The sequence below is a fragment of the Hypanus sabinus genome, chromosome 17 (genome assembly GCF_030144855.1).
Source record: "Hypanus sabinus isolate sHypSab1 chromosome 17, sHypSab1.hap1, whole genome shotgun sequence".
NCBI lineage: Eukaryota > Metazoa > Chordata > Chondrichthyes > Myliobatiformes > Dasyatidae > Hypanus > Hypanus sabinus.
In genome coordinates, this window is record NC_082722.1 from 2,720,319 (window position 1) to 2,741,481 (window position 21,163).

General features: G+C 57.3%; 1 protein-coding gene across 1 annotated transcript in view; it reads right to left on the reverse strand.

Moving 5' to 3' along the window:
- Positions 1-670: 670 nt before the first annotated feature.
- The window catches only part of necab2 (N-terminal EF-hand calcium binding protein 2), a 426,101-nt gene continuing 405,608 nt past the window's right edge, over positions 671-21,163 (reverse strand). Inside the window, 3 exon segments of the mRNA XM_059992473.1 lie at positions 671-2,746; positions 15,950-16,041; positions 17,984-18,061. Of these exon segments, the coding sequence (XP_059848456.1) occupies positions 2,718-2,746; positions 15,950-16,041; positions 17,984-18,061 (199 nt within the window). The 3' untranslated portion in view covers positions 671-2,717.

Here is a 21,163-nt window from a genome sequence, read left to right on the forward strand (position 1 = left end):
TGGGTCGTTGTGTCTGTGGGTCATTGAGTCTGTGGGTGATTGTGTCTCTGGGTGATTGAGTCTGTGGGTCATTGTGTCTGTGGGTCATTGTGTCTGTGGGTGATTGTGTCTGTGGGTGATTGAGTCTGTGGGTCATTGAGTCTGTGGGTCATTGTGTCTGTGGGTCATTGAGTCTGTGGGTCATTGTGTCTGTGGGTCATTGTGTCTGTGGGTGATTGAGTCTGTGGGTCATTGTGTCTGTGGGTCATTGTGTCTGTGGGTGATTGAGTCTGTGGGTCATTGTGTCTGTGGTTCATTGAGTCTCTGGATGATTGTGTCTGTGGGTGATTGAGTCTGTGGGTCATTGTGTCTGTGGATGATGGTGTCTGTGGGTCATTGTGTCTGTGGGTGATTGTGTCTGTAGGTGATTGTGTCTGTGAGTGATTGTGTCTGTGGGTGATGGTGTCTGTGGGTCATTGTGTCTGTTGGTCATTGTGTCTCTGGATGATTGTGTCTATAGGTGATTGTGACTGTGGGTGATGGTGTCTGTGGGTCATTGTGTCTGTGGGTGATCGTGTCTGTGGGTCATTGTGTCTGTGGGTCATTGAGTCTGCGAGTCATTCTGTCTGTGGGTCATTGTGTCTGTGAGTGATTGTGTCTGTGGGTCATTGTGTCTGTGAGTGATTGTGTCTGTGAGTCATTGTGTCTGTGGGTCATTGTGTCTGCGGGTGATTGAGTCTGTGGGTCATTGTGTCTGTGGGTCATTGTGTCTGTGGGTGATTGAGTCTGTGGGTCATTGTGTCTGTGGGTCATTGTGTCCGTGGGTCTTTGTGACTGTGGGTGATTGTGTCTGTGGGTCCATTGTGTCTGTGAGTCATTGTGTCTGTGGGTGATTGTGTCTGTGGGTGATTGTGTTTGTGAGTGATTGTGTCTGTGGGTCATTTTGTCTGTGAGTCATTGTGTCTGTGGGTCATTGTGTCTTTGGGTCATTGAGTCTGTGAGTGATTGTGTCTGTGAGTGATTGTGTCTGTTGGTCATTGCGTCTGTGGGTGATTGAGTCTGTGAGTCATTCTGTCTGTGGGTCATTGTGTCTGTGAGTGATTGTGTCTGTGTGTCATTGTGTCTGTGGGTCATTGTGTCTGTGGGTCATTGTGTCTGTGGGTGATTGTGTCTGTGAGTGATTGTGTCTATGGGTGATTGTGTCTGTGGGTCATTGTGTCTGTGGGTCATTGTTTCTGTGGGTGATTGTGTCTGTGGGTGATTGTGTCTGTGAGTGATGGTGTCTGTGGGTCATTGTGTCTGTGGGTGATTGTGTCTGTGGGTCATTGTGTCTGTGGGTCTTTGGGTCTGTGGGTCATTGTGTCTGTGGATGTGTGTCTGTTGGTGATTGTGTCTGTGGATGATTGTGTCTGTGAGTGATTGTGTCTGTGGATGATGGTGTCTGTGGGTCATTGGGTCTCTGGCTATCTTTTTGAGACTGTGACTGTGAATCAGCTTCTATTGGTGTGTATTTATCGGTGTCTGTCTGATTGCCTTTAATGCCCAACATCTCCTGGGTTTCTATTGTCCAAATGATCTGCGAGAGCCTTTGAGAGAAGGGAGGAGGAAGAGAGAGCTAAAGAAATAGAGCAGGGGTTATAGGACGAACAGGGGGCAATGGAAAATGGCAGGAGCATAGGGGCACTGGAGATCAGAGTGAGGTTTGAGGCAATGCTGTGGAGAAGAGGTACAGGAGGGACAGAGAAGAGGATTTGGGAAATGGACGAAACCGCTGAGAGATGGGAAGGGAGTCAGTGATGAGAGAAAGCTGAAGGAGAGTGGAGTCTGTCAGAGAACCTGAGCCATCAAGCTCCATTCCATGACTATGGACACAAGTACTGAACCAGCTGGGACGTGGCTTCAGCTGTAACCGTACCGATCCTTCCAACCAAACTCTTCGCGAACACGACCGAGGCTCCCTCCAACAACAGTGGCAGATCACCCCACATGGAAGACGACCAGGGCAGACCGAGCCAACTCTGAACCTGTTCACAACGAGGTCGGACAGGGACAGCTACGTCAAATCACAGGACCAGGGCAGACCGAGCCAACTCTGAACCTGTTCACAACGAGGTCGGACAGGGACAGCTACGTCAAATCACAGGACCAGGGCAGACCGAGCCAACTCTGAACCTGTTCACAACGAGGTCGGACAGGGACAGCTACGTCAAATCACAGGACCAGGGCAGACCAAGCCAACTCTGAACCTGTTCACAACGAGGTCGGACAGGGACAGCTACGTCAAATCACAGGACCAGGGCAGACCGAGCCAACTCTGAACCTTTTCACAACGAGGTCAGACAGGGACAGCTACGTCAAATCACAGGACCAGGGCAGACCGAGCCAACTCTGAACCTGTTCACAACGAGGTCGGACAGGGACAGCTACGTCAAATCACAGGACCAGGGCAGACCGAAGTGTCTGCCTGGGAATGGATCTGGACCGATAGAGCAGGTCACCCAGATCTCCCCTAACTGAGCTCCTGCCACTTGTATAGGGTCTGTTAGACATGCTCAGCTCGGGTATACCAATTGTCTTTAATAAATAACGTGCGCAAAATTATCAACAAATATTCCTGGAAGTAATGCATTACAAAATAGACCAAGCTCTCAGCCTCTTGTGGGAGCTGCCATTTCAGAAACGCCGGTGTGGGTTCGGTCATCGGCACTCCGAGCCCTCCACGTCCCCGACGTTGCCAGTTACTTTCCATCCAGAGTACACCACGCAGCTTAAAGCAGAGAGAGAGACAGAAGACATAACCATCAGCGAGGCCCGTATAATACACGGGACACAGCCCTTCCATTCTCAAACATCTTTCTCCATTCTTCTCCACTTGCACCAACTGCACGCCCCTGCCCTCTACGACCTTCAGTCTAGATCCTGTCCACCTCCCATTCCCATTCCCCATCCCCCACCCAGTCTAATCCCCTCTCCACACCCCCCACCCAGTCTAATCCCCTCTCCCCATCCCCCACCGTCTAATCCCCTCTCCACACCCCCCATCCAGTCTAATCCCCTCTCCCCATCCCCCACCCAGTCTAATCCCCTCTCCCCATCCCCCACCCAGTCTAATCCCCTCTCCACACCCCCCACCCAGTCTAATCCCCTCTCCCCATCCCCCACCGTCTAATCCCCTCTCCAAACCCCCCACCCAGTCTAATCCCCTCTCCCCATCCCCCACCCAGTCTAATCCCCTCTCCCCATCCCCCACCCAGTCTAATCCCCTCTCCGCAACCTCCACCCAGACTAATCCCCTCTCCCCATCCCCCACCGTCTAATCCCCTCTCCCCATCCCCCACCCAGTCTAATCCCCTCTCCACACCCCCACCCAGTCTAATCCCCTCTCCCCATCCCCCACCCAGTCTAATCCCCTCTCCCCATCCCCCACCCAGTCTAATCCCCTCTCCCGATCCGCCGCTGTTTAATCCCCTCTCCGCATCCCCCACCCAGTCATCTCCACTCCCCATCCCCCACCCAGTCTAATCCCCTCTCCCCATCCCCCACCCAGACTGATCCCCTCTCCCCATCCCCCACCGTCTAATCCCCTCTCCGCATCCCCCACCCAGTCATCTCCTCTCCCCATCCCCCACCGTCTAATCCCCTCTCCGCATCCCCCACCCAGTCATCTCCTCTCCCCATCCCCCACCCAGTCTGATCCCCTCTTCCCATCCGCCACCCAGTCTAATCCCCTCTCCGCACCCCCCACCGTCTAATCCCCTCTCCGCATCCCCCACCCAGTCATCTCCTCTCCCCATCCCCCACCCAGTCTAATCCTCTCTCCCCATCCCCCACCGAGACTGATCCCCTCTCCCCATCCCCCACCGTCTAATCCCCTCTCCGCATCCCCCACCCAGACTAATCCCCTCTCCCCATCCCCCACCGTCTAATCCTCTCTCCCCATCCCCCACCCAGACTAATCCCCTCTCCCCATCCCCCACCGTCTAATCCCCTCTCCCCATCCCCCACCCAGACTAATCCCCTCTCCCCATCCCCCACCTGGTCTAATTCCATTCTCCCCATCCCCCACCCAGACTAATCCCACTCTCCCCATCCCCCACCCAGACTAATTGCCTCTCCCCATCCGCCACCCAGTCTAATCCCCTCTGCCCATCCCCCACAGTCTAATCCCTCTCCCCATCCCCCACCCAGACTAATCCCGCTCTCCCCATCCCCCACCCAGTCTGATCCCCTCTCCCCATCCCCCACCGTCTAATCCCCTCTCCGCATCCCCCACCCAGTCATCTCCTCTCCCCATCCCCCACCGTCTAATCCCCTCTCCGCATCCCCCACCCAGTCATCTCCTCTCCCCATCCCCCACCGTCTAATCCCCTCTCCCCATCCCCCACCGTCTAATCCCCTCTCCAAACCCCCCACCCAGTCTAATCCCCTCTCCCCATCCCCCACCCAGTCTAATCCCCTCTCCCCATCCCCCACCCAGTCTAATCCCCTCTCCGCACCCCCCACCCAGTCTAATCCCCTCTCCCCATCCCCCCGTCTAATCCCACTCTCCCCATCCCCCACCCAGTCTAATCCCCTCTCCCCATCCCCCACCCAGTCATCTCCTCTCCCCATCCCCCACCCAGTCTAATCCCCTCTCCCCATCCCCCACCGTCTAATCCCCTCTCCACACCCCCCACCCAGTCTAATCCCCTCTCCCCATCCCCCACCCAGTCTAATCCCCTCTCCCCATCCCCCACCCAGTCTAATCCCCTCTCCGCAACCTCCACCCAGACTAATCCCCTCTCCCCATCCCCCACCGTCTAATCCCCTCTCCACACCCCCCACCCAGTCTAATCCCCTCTCCCCATCCCCCACCCAGTCTAATCCCCTCTCCCCATCCCCCACCCAGTCTAATCCCCTCTCCACACCCCCCACCCAGTCTAATCCCCTCTCCCCATCCCCCACCCAGTCTAATCCCCTTTCCCATCCCCCACCCAGTCTAATCCCCTCTCCCCATCCCCCACCCAGTCTAATCCCCTCTCCCCATCCCCCACCCAGTCTAATCCCCTTTCCCATCCCCCACCCAGTCTAATCCCCTCTCCCCATCCCCCACCCAGTCTAATCCCCTCTCCCCATCCCCCACCCAGTCTAATCCCCTCTCCCCATCCCCCACCCAGTCTAATCCCCTCTCCACACCCCCACCCAGTCTAATCCCCTCTCCCCATGCCCCACCCAGTCTAATCCCCTCTCCCCATCCCCCACCCAGTCTAATCCCCTCTCCCGATCCGCCGCTGTTTAATCCCCTCTCCGCATCCCCCACCCAGTCATCTCCTCTCCCCATCCCCCACCCAGTCTAATCCCCTCTCCCCATCCCCCACCCAGACTGATCCCCTCTCCCCATCCCCCACCGTCTAATCCCCTCTCCGCATCCCCCACCCAGACTAATCCCCTCTCCCCATCCCCCACCGTCTAATCCTCTCTCCCCATCCCCCACCCAGACTAATCCCCTCTCCCCATCCCCCACCGTCTAATCCCCTCTCCCCATCCCCCACCCAGACTAATCCCCTCTCCCCATCCCCCACCTGGTCTAATTCCATTCTCCCCATCCCCCACCCAGACTAATCCCACTCTCCCCATCCCCCACCCAGTCTGATCCCCTCTCCCCATCCCCCACCGTCTAATCCCCTCTCCCCATCCCCCACCCAGACTAATCCCCTCTCCCCATCCCCCACCTGGTCTAATTCCATTCTCCCCATCCCCCACCCAGACTAATCCCCCTCTCCCCATCCCCCACCCAGACAAATCCCCTCTCCCCATCCCCCACCCAGTCTAATCCCCTCTCCGCACCCCCCACCCAGTCTAATCCCCTCTCCCCATCCCCCCGTCTAATCCCACTCTCCCCATCCCCCACCCAGTCTAATCCCCTCTCCCCATCCCCCACCCAGTCATCTCCTCTCCCCATCCCCCACCCAGTCTAACCCCCTCTCCCCATCCCCCAGCCAGACTAATCTCACTCTCCCCATCCCCCACTGAGACTAATCCCCTCTCCCCATCCCCCATCGTCTAATCCCATCTCCCCATCCCCCACCCAGACTAATCCGCTCTCCCCATCCCCCACCCAGACAAATCCCCTCTCCCCATCCCCCACCCAGTCTAACCCCCTCTCCCCATCCGCCACCCAGTCTAATCCCCTCTCCCCATCCGCCACCCAGTCTAATCCCCTCTGCCCATCCCCCACAAAGTCTAATCCCTCTCCCCATCCCCCACCCAGACTAATCCTGCTCTCCCCATCCCCCACCCAGTCTGATCCCCTCTCCCCATCCCCCACCGTCTAATCCCCTCTCCCCATCCCCCACCCAGACTAATCCCCTCTCCCCATCCCCCACCTGGTCTAATTCCATTCTCCCCATCCACCACCCAGACTAATCCCCCTCTCCCCATCCCCCACCCAGACAAATCCCCTCTCCCCATCCCCCACCCAGTCTAATCCCCTCTCCGCACCCCCCACCCAGTCTAATCCCCTCTCCCCATCCCCCCGTCTAATCCCACTCTCCCCATCCCCCACCCAGTCTAATCCCCTCTCCCCATCCCCCACCCAGTCATCTCCTCTCCCCATCCCCCACCCAGTCTAACCCCCTCTCCCCATCCCCCAGCCAGACTAATCCCACTCTCCCCATCCCCCACTGACTAATCCCCTCTCCCCATCCCCCATCGTCTAATCCCATCTCCCCATCCCCCACCCAGACTAATCCCCTCTCCCCATCCCCCACCCAGACAAATCCCCTCTCCCCATCCCCCACCCAGTCTAACCCCCTCTCCCCATCCGCCACCCAGTCTAATCCTCTCTCCCCATCCGCCACCCAGACTAATCCCCTCTGCCCATCCCCCACCCAGTCTAATCCCTCTCCCCATCCCCCACCCAGACTAATCCTCTCTCCCCATCCCCCACCCAGACTAATCCCCTCTCCCCATCCCCCACCCTGTCTAACCCCCTCTCCCCATCCGCCACCCAGTCTAATCCCCTCTCCCCATCCGCCACCCAGTCTGATCCCCTATGCCCATCCCCCACCCAGTCTAATCCCTCTCCCCATCCCCCACCCAGTCTAACCCCCTCTCCCCATCCGCCACCCAGACTGATCCCCTCTGCCCATCCCCCACCCAGTCTAATCCCTCTCCCCGTCCCCCACCCAGTCTAATCCCCTCTCCCCATCCGCCACCCAGTCTAATCCCCTCCACACCCCCCACCCAGTCTAATCCCCTCTCCCCATCCCCCACCCAGTCTAATCCCACTCTCCCGATCCGCCACCCAGTCTGATCCCCTCTCCCCATCCCCCACCCAGTCTAATCCCCTCTCACCATCCGCCACCCAGTCTGATCCCCTCTCCCCATCCCCCACCGTCTAATCCCCTCTCTCCATCCCCCACCCAGTCTAATCCCCTCTCCCCATTCCCCACCTGGTCTAATTCCATTCTCCCCATCCCCCACCCAGACTAATCCCACTCTCCCCATCCCCCACCCAGACTAATTGCCTCTCCCCATCCCCCACCCAGAGTAATCCCCTCTCCCCATCCCCCACCGCCTAATCCCACTCTCCCCATTCCCCACCCAGTCTAATACCCTCTCCACATCCCCCACCCAGTCATCTCCTCTCCCCATCCCCCACCCAGTCTAACCCCCTCTCCCCATCCCCCAGCCAGTCTAATCCCACTCTCCCCATCCCCCACCCCGTCTAACCCTCTCCCCATCCCCCACCCAGTCTAATCTCCCCATCCCTCACCCAGTCTAATCCCACTCTCCCCATCCCCCAGTCTAATCTCCTCTCCCCATCCCCCACCCAGTCTAATCTCCCCATCCCTCACCCAGTCTAATCCCACTCTCCCCATCCCCCAGTCTAATCCCACTCTCCCCATCCCCCACCCCGTCTAACCCTCTCCCCATCCCCCACCCAGTCTAATCTCCCCATCCCTCACCCAGTCTAATCCCACTCTCCCCATCCCCCAGTCTAATCTCCTCTCCCCATCCCCCACCCAGTCTAATCTCCCCATCCCTCACCCAGTCTAATCCCACTCTCCCCATCCCCCAGTCTAATCTCCTCTCCCCATCCCCCACCCAGTCTAACCCCCTCTCCCCATCCCCCACCCAGTCTAATCCCCTCTCCCCATCCCCTACCCAGTCTAATCTCCCCATCCCCCACCCAGTCTAACCCCCTCCCCATCCCCCACCGTCTAATCCCCTCTCCCCATCCCCCACCCAGTCTAGCCCCCGCTCCCCATCCCCCACCCAGTCTAATCCCTTCTCCGCACCCCCCACCCAGTCTAACCCCCTCTCCCCATCCCCCACCCAGTCTAATCCCACTCTCCCCATCCCCCACCCCGTCTAACCCTCTCTCCCCATCCCCCACCCAGTCTAATCCCACTCTCCCCATCCCCGTCTAATCTCCTCTCCCCATCCCCCACCCAGTCTAACCCCCTCTCCCCATCCCCCACCCAGTCTAATCCCTTCTCCGCACCCCCCACCCAGTCTAATCCCCTCTCCCCATCCCCCACCCTGTCTAACCCCCTCTCCCCATCCGCCACCCAGTCTAATCCCCTCTCCCCATCCGCCACCCAGTCTGATCCCCTATGCCCATCCCCCACCCAGTCTAATCCCTCTCCCCATCCCCCACCCAGTCTAACCCCCTCTCCCCATCCGCCACCCAGACTGATCCCCTCTGCCCATCCCCCACCCAGTCTAATCCCTCTCCCCGTCCCCCACCCAGTCTAATCCCCTCTCCCCATCCGCCACCCAGTCTAATCCCCTCCACACCCCCCACCCAGTCTAATCCCCTCTCCCCATCCCCCACCCAGTCTAATCCCACTCTCCCGATCCGCCACCCAGTCTGATCCCCTCTCCCCATCCCCCACCCAGTCTAATCCCCTCTCACCATCCGCCACCCAGTCTGATCCCCTCTCCCCATCCCCCACCGTCTAATCCCCTCTCCCCATCCCCCACCCAGTCTAATCCCCTCTCCCCATTCCCCACCTGGTCTAATTCCATTCTCCCCATCCCCCACCCAGACTAATCCCACTCTCCCCATCCCCCACCCAGACTAATTGCCTCTCCCCATCCCCCACCCAGACTAATCCCCTCTCCCCATCCCCCACCGCCTAATCCCACTCTCCCCATTCCCCACCCAGTCTAATACCCTCTCCACATCCCCCACCCAGTCATCTCCTCTCCCCATCCCCCACCCAGTCTAACCCCCTCTCCCCATCCCCCAGCCAGTCTAATCCCACTCTCCCCATCCCCCACCCCGTCTAACCCTCTCCCCATCCCCCACCCAGTCTAATCTCCCCATCCCTCACCCAGTCTAATCCCACTCTCCCCATCCCCCAGTCTAATCTCCTCTCCCCATCCCCCACCCAGTCTAATCTCCCCATCCCTCACCCAGTCTAATCCCACTCTCCCCATCCCCCAGTCTAATCCCACTCTCCCCATCCCCCACCCCGTCTAACCCTCTCCCCATCCCTCACCCAGTCTAATCCCACTCTCCCCATCCCCCAGTCTAATCTCCTCTCCCCATCCCCCACCCAGTCTAATCTCCCCATCCCTCACCCAGTCTAATCCCACTCTCCCCATCCCCCAGTCTAATCTCCTCTCCCCATCCCCCACCCAGTCTAACCCCCTCTCCCCATCCCCCACCCAGTCTAATCCCCTCTCCCCATCCCCTACCCAGTCTAATCTCCCCATCCCCCACCCAGTCTAACCCCCTCCCCATCCCCCACCGTCTAATCCCCTCTCCCCATCCCCCACCCAGTCTAGCCCCCGCTCCCCATCCCCCACCCAGTCTAATCCCTTCTCCGCACCCCCCACCCAGTCTAACCCCCTCTCCCCATCCCCCACCCAGTCTAATCCCACTCTCCCCATCCCCCACCCCGTCTAACCCTCTCTCCCCATCCCCCACCCAGTCTAATCCCACTCTCCCCATCCCCGTCTAATCTCCTCTCCCCATCCCCCACCCAGTCTAACCCCCTCTCCCCATCCCCCACCCAGTCTAATCCCTTCTCCGCACCCCCCACCCAGTCTAACCCCCTCTCCCCATCCCCCACCCAGTCTAATCCCACTCTCCCCATCCCCCACCCCGTCTAACCCTCTCTCCCCATCCCCCACCCAGTCTAATCCCACTCTCCCCATCCCCGTCTAATCTCCTCTCCCCATCCCCCACCCAGTCTAACCCCCTCTCCGCATCCCCCACCCAGTCTAATCCCCTCTCCCCATCCCCTACCCAGTCTAATCTCCCCATCCCCTACCCAGACTAATCCCACTCTCCCCATCCCCCACCCAGACTAATTGCCTCTCCCCATCCCCCACCCAGACTAATCCCCTCTCCCCATCCCCCACCGCCTAATCCCACTCTCCCCATTCCCCACCCAGTCTAATCCCCTCTCCACATCCCCCACCCAGTCATCTCCTCTCCCCATCCCCCACCCAGTCTAACCCCCTCTCCCCATCCCCCAGCCAGTCTAATCCCACTCTCCCCATCCCCCACCCCGTCTAACCCTCTCCCCATCCCCCACCCAGTCTAATCTCCCCATCCCTCACCCAGTCTAATCCCACTCTCCCCATCCCCCAGTCTAATCTCCTCTCCCCATCCCCCACCCAGTCTAATCTCCCCATCCCTCACCCAGTCTAATCCCACTCTCCCCATCCCCCAGTCTAATCCCACTCTCCCCATCCCCCACCCCGTCTAACCCTCTCCCCATCCCCCACCCAGTCTAATCTCCCCATCCCTCACCCAGTCTAATCCCACTCTCCCCATCCCCCAGTCTAATCTCCTCTCCCCATCCCCCACCCAGTCTAATCTCCCCATCCCTCACCCAGTCTAATCCCACTCTCCCCATCCCCCAGTCTAATCCCACTCTCCCCATCCCCCACCCCGTCTAACCCTCTCCCCATCCCCCACCCAGTCTAATCTCCCCATCCCTCACCCAGTCTAATCCCACTCTCCCCATCCCCCAGTCTAATCTCCTCTCCCCATCCCCCACCCAGTCTAATCTCCCCATCCCTCACCCAGTCTAATCCCACTCTCCCCATCCCCCAGTCTAATCTCCTCTCCCCATCCCCCACCCAGTCTAACCCCCTCTCCCCATCCCCCACCCAGTCTAATCCCCTCTCCCCATCCCCTACCCAGTCTAATCTCCCCATCCCCCACCCAGTCTAACCCCCTCCCCATCCCCCACCGTCTAATCCCCTCTCCCCATCCCCCACCCAGTCTAGCCCCCGCTCCCCATCCCCCACCCAGTCTAATCCCTTCTCCGCACCCCCCACCCAGTCTAACCCCCTCTCCCCATCCCCCACCCAGTCTAATCCCACTCTCCCCATCCCCCACCCCGTCTAACCCTCTCTCCCCATCCCCCACCCAGTCTAATCCCACTCTCCCCATCCCCGTCTAATCTCCTCTCCCCATCCCCCACCCAGTCTAACCCCCTCTCCCCATCCCCCACCCAGTCTAATCCCTTCTCCGCACCCCCACCCAGTCTAACCCCCTCTCCCCATCCCCCACCCAGTCTAATCCCACTCTCCCCATCCCCCACCCCGTCTAACCCTCTCTCCCCATCCCCCACCCAGTCTAACCCCCTCTCCGCATCCCCCACCCAGTCTAATCCCCTCTCCCCATCCCCTACCCAGTCTAATCTACCCATCCCCCACCCAGACTAATCCCACTCTCCCCATCCCCCACCCAGACTAATTGCCTCTCCCCATCCCCCACCCAGACTAATCCCCTCTCCCCATCCCCCACCGCCTAATCCCACTCTCCCCATTCCCCACCCAGTCTAATCCCCTCTCCACATCCCCCACCCAGTCATCTCCTCTCCCCATCCCCCACCCAGTCTAACCCCCTCTCCCCATCCCCCAACCAGTCTAATCCCACTCTCCCCATCCCCCACCCCGTCTAACCCTCTCCCCATCCCCCACCCAGTCTAATCTCCCCATCCCTCACCCAGTCTAATCCCACTCTCCCCATCCCCCAGTCTAATCTCCTCTCCCCATCCCCCACCCAGTCTAATCTCCCCATCCCTCACCCAGTCTAATCCCACTCTCCCCATCCCCCAGTCTAATCCCACTCTCCCCATCCCCCACCCCGTCTAACCCTCTCCCCATCCCCCACCCAGTCTAATCTCCCCATCCCTCACCCAGTCTAATCCCACTCTCCCCATCCCCCAGTCTAATCTCCTCTCCCCATCCCCCACCCAGTCTAATCTCCCCATCCCTCACCCAGTCTAATCCCACTCTCCCCATCCCCCAGTCTAATCCCACTCTCCCCATCCCCCACCCCGTCTAACCCTCTCCCCATCCCCCACCCAGTCTAATCTCCCCATCCCTCACCCAGTCTAATCCCACTCTCCCCATCCCCCAGTCTAATCTCCTCTCCCCATCCCCCACCCAGTCTAATCTCCCCATCCCTCACCCAGTCTAATCCCACTCTCCCCATCCCCCAGTCTAATCTCCTCTCCCCATCCCCCACCCAGTCTAACCCCCTCTCCCCATCCCCCACCCAGTCTAATCCCCTCTCCCCATCCCCTACCCAGTCTAATCTCCCCATCCCCCACCCAGTCTAACCCCCTCCCCATCCCCCACCGTCTAATCCCCTCTCCCCATCCCCCACCCAGTCTAGCCCCCGCTCCCCATCCCCCACCCAGTCTAATCCCTTCTCCGCACCCCCCACCCAGTCTAACCCCCTCTCCCCATCCCCCACCCAGTCTAATCCCACTCTCCCCATCCCCCACCCCGTCTAATCCCACTCTCCCCATCCCCCAGTCTAATCTCCTCTCCCCATCCCCCACCCAGTCTAATCTCCCCATCCCTCACCCAGTCTAATCCCACTCTCCCCATCCCCCAGTCTAATCCCACTCTCCCCATCCCCCACCCCGTCTAACCCTCTCCCCATCCCCCACCCAGTCTAATCTCCCCATCCCTCACCGTCTAATCCCACTCTCCCCATCCCCCAGTCTAATCTCCTCTCTCCATCCCCCACCCAGTCTAATCTCCCCATCCCTCACCCAGTCTAATCCCACTCTCCCCATCACCCAGTCTAATCTCCTCTCCCCATCCCCCACCCAGTCTAACCCCCTCTCCCCATCCCCCACCCAGTCTAATCCCCTCTCCCCATCCCCTACCCAGTCTAATCTCCCCATCCCCCACCTAGTCTAACCCCCTCCCCATCCCCCCCCGTCTAATCCCCTCTCCCCATCCCCCACCCAGTCTAGCCCCCGCTCCCCATCCCCCACCCAGTCTAATCCCTTCTCCGCACCCCCCACCCAGTCTAACCCCCTCTCCCCATCCCCCACCCAGTCTAATCCCACTCTCCCCATCCCCCACCCCGTCTAATCCCACTCTCCCCATCCCCCAGTCTAATCTCCTCTCCCCATCCCCCACCCAGTCTAATCTCCCCATCCCTCACCCAGTCTAATCCCACTCTCCCCATCCCCCAGTCTAATCCCACTCTCCCCATCCCCCACCCCGTCTAACCCTCTCCCCATTCCCCACCCAGTCTAATTTCCCCATCCCTCACCCAGTCTAATCCCACTCTCCCCATCCCCCAGTCTAATCTCCTCTCCCCATCCCCCACCCAGTCTAATCTCCCCATCCCTCACCCAGTCTAATCCCACTCTCCCCATCACCCAGTCTAATCTCCTCTCCCCATCCCCCACCCAGTCTAACCCCCTCTCCCCATCCCCCACCCAGTCTAATCCCCTCTCCCCATCCCCTACCCAGTCTAATCTCCCCATCCCCCACCTAGTCTAACCCCCTCCCCATCCCCCCCCGTCTAATCCCCTCTCCCCATCCCCCACCCAGTCTAGCCCCCGCTCCCCATCCCCCACCCAGTCTAATCCCTTCTCCGCACCCCCCACCCAGTCTAACCCCCTCTCCCCATCCCCCACCCAGTCTAATCCCACTCTCCCCATCCCCCACCCCGTCTAACCCTCTCCCCATCCCCCACCCAGTCTAATCTCCCCATCCCTCACCCAGTCTAATCCCACTCTCCCCATCCCCCACCCCGTCTAACCCTCTCTCCCCATCCCCCACCCAGTCTAATCCCACTCTCCCCATCCCGTCTAATCTCCTCTCCCCATCCCCCACCCAGTCTAACCCCCTCTCCCCATCCCCCACCCAGTCTAATCCCTTCTCCGCACCCCCCACCCAGTCTAACCCCCTCTCCCCATCCCCCACCCAGTCTAATCCCACTCTCCCCATCCCCCACCCCGTCTAACCCTCTCTCCCCATCCCCCACCCAGTCTAATCCCACTCTCCCCATCCCCGTCTAATCTCCTCTCCCCATCCCCCACCCAGTCTAACCCCCTCTCCCCATCCCCCACCCAGTCTAATCCCCTCTCCCCATCCCCTACCCAGTCTAATCTCCCCATCCCCCACCCAGACTAATCCCACTCTCCCCATCCCCCACCCAGACTAATTGCCTCTCCCCACCCCCCACCCAGACTAATCCCCTCTCCCCATCCCCCACCGCCTAATCCCACTCTCCCCATTCCCCACCCAGTCTAATACCCTCTCCACATCCCCCACCCAGTCATCTCCTCTCCCCATCCCCCACCCAGTCTAACCCCCTCTCCCCATCCCCCAGCCAGTCTAATCCCACTCTCCCCATCCCCCACCCCGTCTAACCCTCTCCCCATCCCCCACCCAGTCTAATCTCCCCATCCCTCACCCAGTCTAATCCCACTCTCCCCATCCCCCAGTCTAATCTCCTCTCCCCATCCCCCACCCAGTCTAATCTCCCCATCCCTCACCCAGTCTAATCCCACTCTCCCCATCCCCCAGCCAGTCTAATCCCACTCTCCCCATCCCCCACCCCGTCTAACCCTCTCCCCATCCCCCACCCAGTCTAATCTCCCCATCCCTCACCCAGTCTAATCCCACTCTCCCCATCCCCCAGTCTAATCTCCTCTCCCCATCCCCCACCCAATCTAGTCTCCCCATCCCTCACCCAGTCTAATCCCACTCTCCCCATCCCCCAGTCTAATCCCACTCTCCCCATCCCCCACCCCGTCTAACCCTCTCCCCATCCCCCACCCAGTCTAATCTCCCCATCCCTCACCCAGTCTAATCCCACTCTCCCCATCCCCCAGTCTAATCTCCTCTCCCCATCCCCCACCCAGTCTAATCTCCCCATCCCTCACCCAGTCTAATCCCACTCTCCCCATCCCCCAGTCTAATCTCCTCTCCCCATCCCCCACCCAGTCTAACCCCCTCTCCCCATCCCCCACCCAGTCTAATCCCCTCTCCCCATCCCCTACCCAGTCTAATCTCCCCATCCCCCACCCAGTCTAACCCCCTCCCCATCCCCCACCGTCTAATCCCCTCTCCCCATCCCCCACCGTCTAGCCCCCGCTCCCCATCCCCCACCCAGTCTAATCCCTTCTCCGCACCCCCCACCCAGTCTAACCCCCTCTCCCCATCCCCCACCCAGTCTAATCCCACTCTCCCCATCCCCCACCCCGTCTAACCCTCTCTCCCCATCCCCCACCCAGTCTAATCCCACTCTCCCCATCCCCCACCCAGTCTAATCCCTTCTCCGCACCCCCCACCCAGTCTAACCCCCTCTCCCCATCCCCCACCCAGTCTAACCCCCTCCCCATCCCCCACCGTCTAATCCCCTCTCCCCATCCCCCACCCAGTCTAGCCCCCGCTCCCCATTCTCCACCCAGTCTAGCCCCCGCTCCCCATCCCCCACCCAGTCTAGCCCCCGCTCCCCATTCTCCACCCAGTCTAACCCCCTCTCCCCATCCCCCACCCAGTCTAACCCCCTCTCCCCATCCCCCACCGTCTAATCGCCGCTCCCCATTCCCTGCACAGTCAATCCCTACACTATTCCTGGTGAGGGATTCTGGACGGTTTTGTTTGTGAGGGATTCCCAGTGATGTTACATCCACCTCGAGCCGGATCCTGCGTGCTGTCGTGCTTCTGCCTGGAGTAGACAGAGATTGACTCTTACCTGGTATGAACAACGTAGAGACAGTCTCAGACTGAGTCAGCGCATCGACTTTGACATGTTGGAACGCTTTGGACCCTTCACTTTGAAGATGTCTGATGGAGAGAGACGGAGAGGGGTAATGAGCTGGAGTTTCAGAGACTGTCTGTGTGCAAGTCATTTCAGTGTGACAATACACGGGAGCAGTCAGTACAGTAATACTTAATGTTAGGATTGGTCTGTGCAAGGTGAGTCGATCTAATAGAGATTGGGGCACTGGGCCCCAGTGGTGGAGATATCATTCAAACCTGCTGCAGCTTCTGAAGATGTTGGAAACACTAAGGTCAGACAATATCTGTGGACAACGAGGCTGAGTCATCCTTCCAGACTGAAGATTTCCCGTCCGGAGGAACGAGCTCGACTGTCCATGTCCTTCCACAGATGCTAATTGCCCTGTTGTGTGTCACTTCAGATTCCAGCATCCCCAGGCTTGGGTATCTCCCTTCCTCGGGTGTAGGCAGAAGTAATTTGTTTAATTTGGCATCAGATCCAACGCAGACATTTCTTTAAATGCTGCCAGTCAAGAACTCAGGGACAGGATTAAGCATCAAGTGGTCGAACGGTGGAGACGAACCAGCTGCCAGTGGCACGAGGGTTTCGAGCTTGGTTGTTCCACTCCCTTTCACTACGGCAAGGTGGAATCGTACAGGAGTGAGAGAAATGGCGGATTTCTGTGGCTGTGCGATTGATGGGGTGGGTGCACAATGGGCTGAGTACACTCGGGTCGAGAAGGGTCAGTTACATTCCAGTAAAACTAATAAGGTTCTGAAAACCGTGATGCTTAATTCTCTGTAGTGGTAGTTGCAATGTGAATTGAGAATGAGAGAAACTAGGGGAAAATTAAAGGAAAAAGGATAAAGAAGGAAACAAGACAGGCAAAGAGGGAGCCACATGAACAGTCTGGCAACAAACATTAAATGTCAATCCAAAAGTTGTCCAGATGTATGAAACAGGTAAAGGAATGTAGGGGAAGGATTGCTACTGGAGTCTAGGAAGAAACTGCTGCTGGAAGCTAACAGAGGAAGAAGAGTCAAGATCCTCAGAAGGGTGAACCTTGCGAAAGCAGACAGACTGGAATGGAAAGATGATGCTTCGACAGTGCAGCCTTGACCTTCTTGGTAGGAACAACATGGAACATTAGTAACAGTATGACAACATCAGCTATATCTCATGGGTTTGGAATTAACGTGTGTGGGAATTTTCTTTTTCAGAAGTTAGTGAACTTCTAGAAATCAATACCCGGAGGATTTTGGAGGCTGGATTATTAAGGGGATTTGAAGAGGACATAAATAACCTTCTGCACAATTGGAGAATTGAGAGCCATGAGAGAGTGACACAGAGGAGGAGCTGAGCTCCAGGACATGATCATCATAAATGGTGGGGCAGGGTTGAAGGGCCTTACTCCTTTTGTTATGGACAGGTACACGACGATTAGTGATCAGAATGCAAAATGCATCTCCATAACCTTGGAGACTTCATTGATGAAGTACCAGAGGGTCAAATTGGGTAATGTAGTTGATGTGACGAAGGATGGACTTCCAGAAGGAAAGGTGTGGAGATTTTGGAGGGGGCATGGAAGAAGTGATTCCAGGAATGAGGCACTGCAGAGGGGATGGAAAAGCTCGTGTCATTCTCTTTAGAGCAGGGGAGTTTGTGAGGGGACCTGACAGAGGCATCATAAACCACAGAGACTATATTTGAAGTAGAGAGACTGGTGGAGAGCACAGGAGGATGAGGACACAGCCTATGGGTACAGGCCACAGAACCACTGATGGTGGAAGTGTATTTGGGGAATTCTGAATTACATAGCTGGAGGATGTGGGGGAAATTCTATTACAGTGACTGTTAGGCAGCTGAATTAGTAAGTGAATGGCTGTGGAGAGGGAAGTGAGTGGGACCAGCTGGACTGCTCCCACACAGCTGGAATGGAGTTACTGTGATGGAACCACGCGTGACGTGATGTAAGGATTCCCAGCGTATTCCCACTGTGTCACTTACTTCTTCCATCGCTCCTCGCTCTCCCAAAACTCATAGACGACATAGGCCAATTTGTCTGGTAACCTAACAGCTGTAACACTGTGGGAAGAAACAGGAAGGGAAAAATCATTCCAATCCATCCACAGCTTGTCACCAAAAACTCAGATGAAGGGACAGGAATGGGAAGTAAATAAAAATGGGAATGACCAACGTCAGGAGAGATCATTCCAGTACTAATTAATTATAGCAATTAAGCTCTGAGGATGGTCAGTGTTAAGGAATGGTCAATAGTAGGAGTGACAAGTGCAGGAATGGTTGGTATCGGGAATGGTCAGCGTGGAAATGGTCTGTAATGGGAATGGTCAGTGTGGGAATAGACTGTATCGGGAAAGGTCAGTGTGGGAATGGTCTGTAATGAGAATGGTCAGTGTGGGAACGGTCTGTATCGGGAATGGTCGGTAATGTGAATGGTCAGTGTAAGAATGGTCTGTATCGGGAATGGTAAATGTGGGGATGGACTGTATTGGGAATGGTCAGAGTGGGAATGGACTGTATCAGGAATGGTCAGTGTGGGAATGGACTGTATCAGGAATGGTCAGTGTGGGAACAGTCTGTATCAGGAATGGTCAGTGTGGGAATGGACTGTATCAGGAATGGTCAGTGTGGGAACAGTCTGTAATGGGAAGGGTCAGTGTGGGAATGGTCTGTATTGGGAATGGTCAGTGTGGGAATGGTCTGTAATGTGAATGGTCAGTGTGGGAATGGACTGTATTGGGAATGATCAGTGTAAGAATGGTCTGTAATGGGAATGGTCAGTTTGGGAATGGTCTGTAATGGGAATGGTCAGTGTGGGAATGGTCTGTAATGGGAATGGTCAGTGTGGGAATGGTCTGTATTGGGAATGGTCAGTGTGGGAATGGTCTGTAATGTGAATGGTCAGTGTGGGAATGGACTGTATCGGGAATGGTAAAAGTGGGAATGGACTGTATCGGGAATGGTCAGGGTGGGAATGGTCTGTAATGAGAATGGTCAGTGTGGGAATGGACTGTATCGGGAATGGTCAGGGTGGGAATGGTCTGTAATGAGAATGGTCAGTGTGGGAATGGACTGTATCGGGAATGGTAAAAGTGGGAATGGGCTGTAATGGGAATGGTCTGTATTGGGAATGGTCAGTGTGGGAATGGTCTGTAATGTGAATGGTCAGTGTGGGAATGGACTGTATCGGGAATGGTAAAAGTGGGAATGGACTGTATCGGGAATGGTCAGTGTGGGAATGGGCTGTAATGGGAATGGTCTGTGTGGGGAATGGTCAGTGTGGGAATGGTCTGTAATGTGAATGGTCAGTGTGGGAAAGGACTGTATCGGGAATGGTAAAAGTGGGAATGGTCTGTATCGGGAATGGTCAGTGTGGGAATGGTCTGTAATGAGAATGGTCAGTGTGGGAAGACTGTATCGGGAATGGTCAGGGTGGGAATGGTCTGTAATGTGAATGGTCAGTGTGGGAATGGTCTGTAATGTGAATGGTCAGTGTGGGAATGGACTGTATCGGGAATGGTCAGGGTGGGAATGGTCTGTATTGAGAATGGTCAGTGTGGGAATGGACTGTATCGGGAATGGTCAGGGTGGGAATGGTCTGTAATGAGAATGGTCAGTGTGGGAATGGACTGTATCGGGAATGGTCCGTAATGTGAATGGTCAGTGTGGGAATGGTCTGTAATGTGAATGGTCAGTTTGGGAATGGTCTGTATCACAAATGGTCTGTGGGGAAAGGTCTGTGGTGAATGGGCCGTGGTGAATGGGCCGTGGTGAATGGTCTGTGGGGAATGGTCTGTGCGGAATGGTCTGTGGTGAATGGATGTGGTGAATGGCTGTGGGGAATAGTCTGTGGTGAGTGGTCAGTTGGGAATGGTCAGTGGGGAATGGTCTGTGGTGAGTGGTCTGTGGGGAATGGTCTGTGGTGAATGGTCAGTGGGGAATGATCAGAGATGAATGGACAATAGGGAATGGTCTGTAATGGGAATGGTCAGTTTGGGAATGGTCAGTGGGGACTGGTCTGTCGTGAATGGTCTGTGGGGAATGGTCAGTGGGGTATGGTCTGTGGGGAATGGTCTGTGGGGAGTGGTCAGTGGGGAATGGTCAGAGATGAATGGACAATAGGGAATGGTCTGTAATGGGAATGGTCAGTTTGGGAATGGTCAGTGGGGACTGGTCTGTCGTGAATGGTCTGTGGGGAATGGTCAGTGGGGTATGGTCTGTGGGGAATGGTCTGTGGGGAGTGGTCAGTGGGGAATGGTCAGTGGGGAATGGTCTGTGGGGAATGGTCTGTGGGGAATGGTCAGTGGGGAATGGTCAATGGGGAATGTTCTGTGGGGAATAGTCTGTGGTGAGTGGACTGTGGTGAATGGTCTGTGGTGAAGAGTCAGTGGGGAATGGTATGTGGGGAATGGTCAGTGAGGATTGGTCTGTGCTGAAGGGGCCGTGGTGAATGGTCTGTGGTGAATGGTCTGTGGTGAATGGTCTGTGGGGAATGGTCTGTGGTGAATGGACTGTGGTGAATGGACTGTGGTGAATGGTCTGTGGGGAATGGTCTGTGGTGAGTGGTCTGTTGGGATTGATCAGTGGGGATTGGTCTGTGGGGAATGGTCTGTGGCAAATGGTCAGTGGGGAATGGTCTGTGGTGAATAGACAATAGGGAATGGTCAGTTGGGAATGGTCAGTAGTGAATGGTCTGTGGTGAATAGACAATAGGGAATGGTCAGTGGGGAATGGTCTGTGGGGAATGGGACATAGTGAATGGTCTGTGGGGAATGTTCAGAGGGGAATGGTCTGTGGGGAATGGTCAGTGGTGAAGAGTCAGTGGGGAATGGTCTGTGGGGAATAGTCTGTGATGAATGGACTGTGGTGAATGGCTGTGGGGAATGGTCTGTGGGGAATGGTCAGTGGGGAATGGTCTGTGGGGATTGGTCAGTGGGGAATGGTCTGTGGGAAATGGTCAGTCAGGACTGGTCTGTGGGGAATTGTCTGTGGGGAATGGTTAGTTGGGAATGGTCAGTGGGGAATGGTCAGTGGGGACTGGTCTATGGGGAATGGTCTGTGGTGAATGGGCCGTGTTGAATGGTCTGTGGGGAATGGTCTGTCGTGAATGGTCTGTGGGGAATTGTCTATGGGGATTGGTCAGTGGTGAATGGTCTGTGGAAAATG